We start from the raw sequence: 11,926 nt of genomic DNA on the forward strand, positions 1-11,926 counted from the left end.
TCTTGATTTTGGCTCAGGTCATGATCTCACAGTTCATGGGATCGAGCCCTCTGTCAGGCTCAGTACCGTCAGTTCAAAGACTGCATGAGATTCTCTTTCTCTCTTTCTGTCTCTCCCCCTCTCCCACTTGCTCATGCATGCACAGGCACACTCTGTAACACAAAATAAATAAGTAAAAACTTTAAAAAAATCACTCATACTGCCACTTGAAGAACCACTAGGGTTTTAAATGCCTTTCACACCTTGCCAACCTGATGTGGTCAGAGATAGATACACAGCTACATTTTATTGAGAAGGAGATACTGAGTCTGACACTGGCTTTCCTATATCCAGAGAACAGACAAGTGTTATTCTGAGAAACAGTATCAAGTTATATAATATTTAAATATATGGTTTAAAGAGCTAATCTTGTACTTCATAATGGGTTAATTAATCAAATTCCTTTAAAAATACCCACATATCTACCATATTTCATTACTGAGTAAACATCTTCATGTAAATTTCACAACCCAATTTAATATTCATAAAAACATGATTATGAAATAAATCTAACAAAACTTAACTATAAAATATATATCTATTGAATGCACCTTTCTTGCAATAGAGTATGTCTAGCTAAAACAAAAACAAAAAAACAAAACACAAAACACTAAAGACAAAAATTGGTATGCCCAAAAACCTCATCTGCAAGTTAAATTTTATGGTTTGGTAGGCTGCAACAGTTTACTCATAATAATAAACACAAATATTCTACTTAATTATATTTATTAAATTTATCATATTAGAAGACAATTGGTAAACTACAGCATTTATTTCTGTAATCTTCATCATTAGGATAATTACACGGTCATTGTTTCTGAGTCACTCTTCAGAATATAAATTACTATCTAATCCGAGTTTCCATTGTTAGTATACTTAATTTATTTAAAATAAAAGAAACTCCTTTTACCCATTAGAATTTGTGAATATAAGAGATGAAACCTTGCCACTGAATGCTATATCTTATGATTCTGGTCATACAAATCTCATATGATACAAAAATGTCTAGTGAAAAATTACTCTCAAAAGAACATATCATAATTATTTTTATAAATGAACCCTGACTGGGGCGCCTGGGTGGCTCAGTTGGTTAAGTGGTCAACTTCAGCCCAGGTCATGATCTCACAGTTTGTGGGTTCTATCCCCACATCAGACTCTGTGCTGACAGCTCAGAGCCTGGAGCCTGCTTCAGATTCTGTGTCTCCCTCTCCCTCTGCCCCTCCCTCACTCCTGCTTTGTCTGTGTGTGTGTGTGTGTGTGTGTGTGTCTGAAGATTAAATACATATTTAAAAAATAATAAATAAATAAATAAATGAACCCTGACTACAGAAAGTCTAATAAAGACTAGATTGCTTTCCTCGATATAATAATTTCCTGTGGATTGGCTAATGCTGTTTATTTACTATCATTAATTCTATTCTTGTTTACAATGGGAATATACACTGTAACATGTAGCGTGTAATACACACAAGTGAGTGTGCATATTTGGACAAATTGTTGAACCATTTACATGTTAAATAAACAATTAAAATATTTTTTTTCACATATTCACAGAGTAAAAGTGTTACAGTCTTCAGTTGATAACTATTCTCATCACTACTTTCAAAACTGTCTCTTTCTTCCATGTCAGTATCATATATTTGTGTATACTAATATAATAAAATTTTAAATATTTATTTCATGAAAAGCAATGAATAAAACATCAAGTCTTAATTTTATCATTTATCCTTAATTCTATGAGAACAACACATATATTGTAGTACCTTTGGATACTGCTTGACAGGAATCAATACCCTTTCTGAGAGCTTTATGTTTTTGTTGCTGATGACATCAAGATATTTCTTCTCTTCATCTTCCTTTTTTCCATCAGAACCTTGAAATTTTTCAATTTCTGAAAAAAAAATCACAAGAAAAAAAACAGTAAGTGAAATGAGAAGTCATAAATATGCTGATTGTTCTTATTGCTTGCCTTCTTAAAAAAGATTCTGAAGAGTCTTGATAGGACTAAACACCACCTTCTTTTTTTTTTTAATATAACACAATTTATTTTTTTAACATATGCAATTATTTTCCATCATTTACAATACAGTAGTTACAATTACACTCCAGACAGAAAAGCAAAGTAAAAAATCAAAACCCCAACTTCTGTTTCATGTAATTAGACTTATACAGAAATTAGAAGGTTAAGTAACAACTAGTTAATCACCTAATTTCACAGCTATCTGAAGTGGCAATCGTTATATAGCAGCTTATCTATGATACATTCAAGATACATTATACAATTTATTACTTGCCCATAAGCTACAACACAGCCTGCTTAATAGCTTTCCTTAAATTCCACCTCTATACTACAGTATACTTGAGGTCCATGCGAAAAAGTAGCTACCTTTTATGTAGGAAATGGATGATTAAGTCTTTGGTGTTGTAAAAGCAACTTCATTTAAACATAACCACCCCCACCACCAAAAAAAGAAGAGAAAAAAAAAAGTAACGAAAATAATAAGGGAAAAACCCAAGACACACTTCCTAGGGGACAAAAAACAGCATGTAATTTCTGTCCTTGACGGTGTGTATTAAATAAGCAAACACCCCCAACAAGCAAAACAAGTACTACAATGTAAAAACACCACCTTCTTAACAGCTACATGAATGCTACCATATGACCGTACCATTAATGTGACCTGTCAACTAAAACAAAAAAGTTATCATTGAAGATGTGATTGTCTGCCATGAGACAAATGATAACTTGATTTTTAACATCTACAAACAAAACACAAAGAAGAATGTGCCCTTTAATGATTTAAAATACCTAGGCAAACACAACTTTTCTTGGGACAATAAATAGAACAAAATCTATTTTAAGGCTATGTTTTATTTTTACTCAGAATTATTCCCACAAAAAGTAATTGAAAATAGTAATCATCCATTCTCTAAAATAGGACAATAAAGATAAACAGCATATTATTTTATTGTCTAAGAAAACTTCAAGGCAATTTAAAAAGGCGGTCACAGCAAAGCTTTGTAAAGGATTAAATCCGTAAATGCTATCCTTCATATTCATCAACATGAAATTATCTGTCCATACATTTAAGAGGAATTACTAATTTTGCTTAGGAGAATATTCCCCAAATGGATATTTTCAAGCAAATGTCTACTATATATTCTTTCTTTTTAAAATTAACTTATTCCACAAAGATTCTTAAACCTCTATTGTGGGTACCAAAGAAAACAGAAAATGAAAAAGTCTCTACCTTTATGGAATCTATATTCTGATGGGAAAAATGAGCAATTAGAAAGTGAATATATATGTGCATGCATATGTATATTTGGGGGCTAAAGAATAAGTATAATAAAGCTATTAAGACAGCTTTTTTTAAGTTTTGTTAGAGACAGGACAAGAAAATTTTGTTCCTATAATTTTGGAGGAAAGGAAAGGTGGTGATACCTATTAAGTATGGAAATTCTCAATTCATATTAATTTATATTGCATTTTGAAACATTTTTTAAAGATCTGACTACGTCTGGAGGTGAAAGAAATAGTGTATTGCATGTAAGAGCTTTGTTCTTTGTTGTTATTTGGAATTAGTATCTTTCCCAAAATGATTTCATGTACGCTATACAAAATCTCTGTAGCATTCCTGAAGGTAATCTTTTAGTATATCATTTATTTGGTTGATGTGGATGATTAAAAAAATCTTTTTGAAGTAATATTACATTGCTTACCCAGATAGTGGCCAAATGAATGCTACACTGCATGGTTTGCACAGTCATTTACAATCACTTTTTTCAGGTATACACTATAATCTCCCTGAAGACAACTACCTTAAAATAAACTGTGCTGTTTGAAAAGAAGCTATATGTTATATGTCTATAATTTCTCCATAAAACAATGGCATCAGATTCTTATTATTCCACTCCAGATTATTAGCAAGTCATTTTAACTGACTGTCTTTTTCAACCAAAAAGCATTCTCTATATGGCTTTCAATCCCTTATATAATTACTACATACAGAACTCTGACAACTGCAAAGAAATAATACTCATTATATCTTCTGATCCTGACAATGAACTTTCCATCACTGCCCTTTGGGTACATGCACTTACCTAATACCATACCTAGTTTGAGGCAATTGTAATGTGGGACACACAGACTCAATTCCCAATCTATTATGTGTACGGTTTCTCCCTTGTCACTCTGTCATAAAAGAAATTGAATTTGTCTGACATTATTTATTCTCTATAAAACTACTACTACCCTAGGCATTTTTAAATGTTTGCAATTTGATCAATCATTAATCCCAATAAATTTTCCATCAAGAAATGGAGTTGAATAAGATGCCATTTCTGCTGCTTTTTCTGCTCATTTCTACACTTTCCTTTTTAAAATGTTGATGTATCTTTTGTCCTTCTGATACTTTCAGGGACTTATCTTTTCTTTCCTGACATATGTAGGTGACTAACAGCTCAGTAATTGCATTTGTCAACTGCAAAGTCACAGAATGGTGTAAGCCAAATATGCCTGATTTTAAAAGTAGAAAAAGCAATGTATACAATACCTTTCTTTTTTAATTTTAGTTTTAAATAATTCTTTGTTTATTTTATAATTAATGTGTGTTCATTGTGTAACAGTCAGACAATATAGGTGCCCATAAAAATGTAATGGCATCCACTGTCATGTAACAATAACTAAACAGTTTTGTGTAGAGGAGTTGAGTATTTTTTTATATTTGCTTATATGGCCTCTCTTTAAATTTGTCTTCCATATTATTGGGAAAGCATATTTAATATATTAGGGCAGGCTTATTTTTTGTTGAAAAATGTTAAACTACGTAGATTTTAGTATCATCTGTTCTCCTTTGCCATTTATCTATTAATGCTCATATTCATTCAAGAATTGGTTTTAGGGGCACCTGGGTGGCTCAGTCAGTTAAGCATCTGGCTTCAGCTCATGATCTCATGGTTCGTGGGTTCGAACCCCGCGTTGGGCTCTGTGCTGACAGCTCAGAGCCTGGAGCCTGCTTTGGATTCTGTGTCCCCTTCTCTCTCTGACCCTCTCCTGCTCGCGCGCTCTCTCTCTGTCTCTCAAAAAAATAAAATAAAATAAAACATTAAAAAAAGAATTGGCTTTAGTATTCTTTGACTTGTTTTTAGTGGCTCTCCCCATAGTTCTAAACTTATGAGAAGATTACAACTGAGTTAACCTGTGGCCACTGGTGTATTCATCTTGCACTGAAGTAGTTTTAGTCATATGGAAGCTATCGTAAAAAAGTGTATTTTTTTGTAATAAAAAACACATAACGGTAATTCCTAGTTTACGTGTACAGTTCAATGGTAAGTCTATTCTGTTGTTGTGCTATACATCTCTAGAACTTTTTCATCTTGCAAAACTAAAATTCTAGAACCATGGAACACTCATTTTCCATTCCCCTCCCAGAGGCCTTGGTAACCATCTTTTCACTATCTGTTCCACTTTAGGTACTTCATATGAGTAGAATAACACAGTTTTTGCTCTTTTAGGGCTGGCTTGTTTCACTTGGCTTGTTTCAAGGTTTATCCATGTTGTAGCATGTGTTAAGATTTCCTCCTCTTTAAAGTCTTTATAACATTCCATTGTCGATCTATGCCACATTTCCTTTATTAATGAACATCTGAGTTACTTCTATGTCTCGGCTATTGTGAATAATACTTCCATAAACATGGGTGTGGAAGTATCTCTGAGATCTTGCTTTGAATTGTTTTGGACATATACCCAGAAGTGAGATTGTTGGATCATATGGTAATTCCATTTTAATTTTTTGAGGAGCCTCCATACTGTTTTCCATAATGACTGGATGATTTCATATTCCAAAAAAGAGTGCACAAGAATTCCAATTTATGCATCCTTGCCAACACATGGTATTTTCTTTTCTTTTGATAGTGGTCATCCTAACAAGCATGAGGTGCTATCACATTGTGATTTTTATTTTCTCTTTAGTGATTTTGAGCATCATTTCATATGCTGTTGACCATTTGTTTATCTTCTCTGTAGTGTTATCTGTTCAAATCTTTTGCCCATTTTTAATTAGGTTATATTGTTTTTCAGTTGTAAAATTTCATTATATGCTCTGCACATTAACCCCTTATCAGATATGTGATTTGCAAATATTTTCTCCCATCCCATAGGTTACCTTTTCACTCTGTTGATTGTTTTGATGCACATAAGTTTTTTTGGTTTGATGTAGTTCCCTTTATTTTTTTACTTCTGTTGTCCATGCTTTTGATGTCTTATCCAAGAAATCATTCACAAATCCAATTCTTGAGGCTTTCCCCCTATGTTTTCTTCTAGGAGTTTTATAGTTTTAGATCTTACTTTTAGGTCTTTAATCTGTTTTGAGTTAGGTTTTATGTTTGATATAAGACTCCAACTTCATTCTTTTGCATATAGATATCCAGTTTTCCAACATGATTTGTTGAAGAGACTGACCTTTCTCCATTGTATGTCCTTGGCACCCTTGTTGAAGAACATCTGACCATATACCCAGGGGCTTATTTCTGAGCTTTGCATTTTGTTCCACTGTTCTATATTTCTACCTTTATGCCAGTATCACACTGTCTTGACTACTGTTGCATTGTATTATTTTTGTTGTTGCTTTTGTTTTTTGAGTTTTTTATGTTTTTTTTAAATTCCAGTTAGTTAACATATAGTGTAATATTACTTTCAGTGTACAATACAGTGATTCAACACTTCCATACAACACCTGGTGCTCATAACAAGTGCATTCCTTAATCCCAATCACTTATTTAACTCAAGCCTCCCCTCTGGTAACCATCAGTTTGTTCTCTATAGCTAAGGGTCTGTTTCTTGGTTTGTTTCTCTCTCATTCTCTTTTTTTTCCCTCTTGATTTGTTGGTAGGGATGGAAACTGGTGCAGCCACTATGGAAAACAGTATGGGGGTTCCTCAAATTTTTAAAATAGAATTACCCTACAATCCAGCTATTGTGCTACTAGGTATTTCCCCAAAGAATACAAAAATACTAATTCAAAGGGATACATGCACACTAGTGCTTACAGCAGAGTTATCTACAACAGTCAAATTATAGAAACAGCCCAAATGTCCATCAACTGCTAAATGGATAAAGAAGATGTGGCCTATATATAAACAGGATTGCAAATCTTCCAAATTTGTTCTTCTCCTTCAAAATTATTTTGGCTATTTGGAGTCTTTTAAGATTCTATATACATTTTAGAAGTTTTTTTCTATTTCTGAAAAAAATGCCATAGGAATAAAATAGGGATTGCACTGAATCTGTAATTGCATAGGGAATTATGGACCTTTAATCAACATTCAGTGTTCTACTTCACAAAGGGTTCCTTCCTTTCTCTTACTTGTATCCTCCCTGATATTATTGAATGATTTTTGTAGCTTTTAGGTAAAAAGATATTTTGAAAGGAATTTTTAGGTCTGCTATTGCTTCACTTATCATTTTCTTTAAGCAATACTTTTCTTAATTGTGCTTTTTCTTGTTCTTTTAAACATTTTTTAAACTTTTATTTGCATATTTAATTCATTTATTTTTTGATATTAATTTCTTTTTAATTGCATTCTTTTTTTTTTTTTAGAGAAGGATAGAGCACACAAGCAAGGAAGAGGGTAGAGAGAGAGGGAGAGACTAAGAGGAAGAGAATCTTAAGTAGGCTCCACATTCAGCATGGAGTCTGACACAGGGCTTGATCCCATGACCCTGGGAGCATGACCTGAGTCAAAATCAAGAGTCAGATGCTCAGGCCACCCACGTGCCCCTGTAATATTTCTATACTTTAGAATTCAATGAAGGATTTCTTAATGGGTAAATTTTTGGTCAGGACTTATAAACATTACATGGAAAGGGTGCATATTCTCTGTTGTTGGGTTAAAAGTTTCTAACATATACTGGATCCATCTTGGAATGAAAGATGTGTCTGAGAATTTCTTTGGAATATGCATATGAATGGAATTTTGGTTCATAAATTATTTACATACTTAATCTGACTAGACTCCACAGTTTTGTTCTATAAAATATATGAGGCACAATCCACAAACAGAGCAGAAGTGTTTCTATGACTTGCATTTCCCTCGATGGCTTAGATTAGTAACCTCACCTAATTCACCTATATAGAATCAAGGGAGAATGCCTAGTGTTAAAAAAGAAAGAAAAAATAACTAAACTGAAAATATCCCCACAATCCAGGCGATCTAAAAAAGCCATTTAAAAAGTGAGTTTCTGAAAACACTGAACATAGCAGGAACTCTGCTGGGTTCTGTGTGGGGTAGACTGTGGATAAAAGAAAATTCAGATGGTTCCAAGAGTCCTAGAACATAGAAATTTCAAGCAAGTACTTCTCAAAAGAGATGACCTCTAACGTAGAATTCTCAGTGATCTGAAAGAAAGAAAGAAAGAAAGAAAGAAAGAAAGAAAGAAAGAAAGAAAGAAAGAAAGAAAACCATAAAACACAAGCTCCAAATCATGAATGATTCTGAAATAAATAATGGAGACCATACAATGTCTGAGGAAAAAGCTGAGGGTACTACGGCACCGTAAGCACTCCAGGATCTCAGAAAGCAAAAGAGAAACAACAAAAATGTCCTTTGTTAAGGGTAAGTTCCTTCCTGAGAGGGGAAGAACTGCCTCAAGCAAGATCCTAATGGAGCATAACCCAAGGACACTGCCCAAGCTGAACGGTCTATTCCAACACAAACCCCTTAAAAGCACAGGCAAAACTTAATCATCTAAACATTAAAAAGAGAAATGGATTGTGCTGAACCTCATACAAGCATACTGTATAAGAACACAAGAAAGGAAAATGAACAAATATATTGACAGAAAATGAAAGCAGGAGAGAAATATATAATAACAATGCAGAAAAATAGAATATTAAAATGAGAGGAAGAAAGCATGGGATTAGAAAAGTAATAAAAGAGGAATATATATCAGAAAAAAGAAATCAGTTATATAGGAACCAATAAATTGGAGGAACATGTAAAAAATTCAGAGCTCAGGTATAAAGTAGAAATAGTTTATTTCATAAATGAAGAATAAACTAGAAATAACACAAGACTAACTAGGTAAAAGAAGAGAAACAGAAACAAAGGAAAGAATTAAGCACTATTATAAAATCAGAAAGTAAAAAGAAAATGAAAGATGTAGAAGATAGGTAATGTCTTCATCTCCAAGGAAGATACACCTGGAGCTCTGAGAAGATGAGAACTAAAGCAATCAAACTGAAGCTACAATTCAAGAAACTGTTTCATAAAAGAACTCTATGATAATGTGACGTGAACCGAGGCCTGTGACCCAGCTCCATGTTCCCATCTGAGGAAGAGGGAAAGGGAAAGGCAGAAGGAAGAGAGGGAGAGAGAAGGGTAGAAAAGAGGAGAGAGACTGATATTGCGACCGAGAGGTGCAAACAATAATGAAAGAGTTAATGGACTAGATATAAATGCTATAAAATTAGTTCCAGACAGTGGTTAAAGCTCTGACTTTAAGAAAAAAAAATACAAAAACACAATTCTGGTTTTAAAACATGACATGCTGCAAATGCCTGCCTCAGTTTCACACCTGGAAATTAGGAAAGAACTCTTGGTGCACTGTAAGGATTAACTAAATTAATAAGCAAGGTGTTTAGAAAAGTGTCTGGCAAAAGCACTGTTGTTTTTATCATTAGTCTCATTATTATATATTAACTTTAAAAAGACCAGGTGCACTAGGGCCATATGGTAAGTGTAATTGAAGAGGGAGCCAGAAACTGATCTCTAGGTTAAGAAAGCATCATAGAGAAATAGGGAAGGCAACTGGCTGGACTGAGGAATCATACAATATAATTTCTACATATCAAGAATGGCTTTTCAATTTACTAATAATTTTTAAATATTTTAATATTGGCCCTATGTTTGTAGTTTAGTATATTCTATAGCCCCAGGCATAAACTGTTAAATCATTTAAAGTTTGATTAAACACATTTTGAAAATATGAATAAAATTTCAGCGAAGAGGATTCTATTTGAATATCTGAATTTATACCTCCATATTCAAGTCACTTTCTCAATACATGTGATTTTTTTCTGCAGTCATAATTCACACTTCCTAAGCTGGGTGTGTTGAGTATTTAATAGTGGTCTCCCATACACTTCTACCTAGCATTTTTTCAACCTCCAGAATACAGTTGGCTTAAGAATTTAGAAACATCAAAAGCCTTAAAATTGACGTGTTTGGCTGTGTCTGTATTATTAATGCCTTACACAAGTTATTTTATTGTGGTTATATTTATTATTATAACTGGCACATTATAGAGAAATCACAATTATTTTGTTTCATGGAAAATCCAATTATTTAACATAAATGAACTTTTTTCTTAAAATAAACTTTAAATTGGGTATTTTCACTTTTTTTATTTTTTCTATTTTTTTTTTATTTTTGAGAGAAAGAGAGAGATAGTGCAAAGCAGAGGAGGGTCAGAGAGAGAGGGAGACACAGAATCCGAAGCAGGCTACAGGCTCTGAGCTAGCTGTCAGCACAGAGCCTGACATGGGGCTCGAACACACAAACCATGAGATCATGACCTGAGCCAAAGTCGTATGCTCAACCAACTGAGCCACCCAGGCGCCCAAATATTTGCACATTTTAAGCAATCTTTCTAAAATAAATCACCAATCTCCCAGTAATTTGAAAAAGAACATACTTTGCGTGATTCAGGGACTTCATGAATGTCAGTTGTTCTATCAAAGCTAATCAATGTGAATAATAAACTTATTCTTTCATTAATCCAATAACTACTACTGAATTATAGTCTATCTCATGTGTGCAGGATTAAATACAGAAGGAAAAGAGTAAAAGCCAGGAAATAATAAGGGAAACAGTGACTAAGGTTGAAGAGTCACTAGTGCCCAAACTGGGGATAAATCTTGAAGATAAGATATGCCCTCCTAACTATAGATAGAAAGTGAAAGGGGAGGGAGAGAATATGTAGTCCTTACATATGTGACCTTAGTGATAATACTGATCATATGTGTATATGTGCACTGACTTATTTCACCAAGAATAACTAATCTTCTTAGAACTATATAGTAAATAATAATAAATATGTTCTTAGTCAAGCAAATTACATAGAGCTGTTTATGTCTAATTTTTTTCTTTTCTTTGTGTGTGCGTGTGTGTATTGTGTGTGCCTAAATATTTTTCATGGAGTGAAATACATGCTATTCCAAGTACTTATAATTTAAAATTCAAATTACCTACAGTTCTAGGGGAATTAAAAAAAAATCAGGATACATTTAATTACCAAATAGACTTTGAAAATAATTTTAAATGCAATATAAGAGAAAATAACATTTGTATGCAAGGTAAAATATATTGAAGCAAAGAACATGGAATTAGTCTGGGAAGAAAACAAGTTATTGTCAATAAAACGTAAATGACCTTTAAATATAAAAACAGGGAATGATGCCAATATTGAGTTATTTTGAAATTTATGCTTGTCTAAAACCGAAAGTCAATAAGAGGTTGTAAAAAATTCTTTTATTTATGGACATTTTCTGAAAAGACTCTCTAATACAAATAATGCTCAACAGCCTACTGATTAGAAGTCCTTATTATAAATGGAGCATGAACAACTTAGATTTACATAATATAACTGAGCAAAAGCTACCCTACGTGTTCCACCTTCAAATTAAACCCTTTAATTTCCTTTTTTTTTGACAAGTAATTTCCATTTATTTTTTTTAATTTTTTTTTCCATAATATTTTATTGTCAAATTTTTTTCCACACAACACCCAGTGCTCTTCCCCTTAAGTGCCCTCCACCATTACCACCACCTCTTTTCCCCCCTCCCCCTTCCCCCTCAACCCTCAGTTCATTCTCAGCATTCAATAG

The 11,926-nt window shown here is 33.2% G+C and overlaps 1 protein-coding gene across 1 annotated transcript in view; it reads right to left on the reverse strand.

Annotated features, from left to right (window-relative positions):
* Positions 1–11,926, reverse strand: part of KHDRBS2 (KH RNA binding domain containing, signal transduction associated 2) — a 543,955-nt gene that overhangs the window by 444,118 nt on the left and 87,911 nt on the right. The window contains exon 2 of the mRNA XM_029944584.1: positions 1,803–1,930. Coding sequence (XP_029800444.1) covers positions 1,803–1,930 — 128 coding nt within the window. The remainder of the gene's footprint in view (positions 1–1,802; positions 1,931–11,926) is intronic.

Source organism: Suricata suricatta, chromosome 7 (genome assembly GCF_006229205.1).
Source record: "Suricata suricatta isolate VVHF042 chromosome 7, meerkat_22Aug2017_6uvM2_HiC, whole genome shotgun sequence".
Taxonomy (NCBI): Eukaryota; Metazoa; Chordata; class Mammalia; order Carnivora; family Herpestidae; genus Suricata; species Suricata suricatta.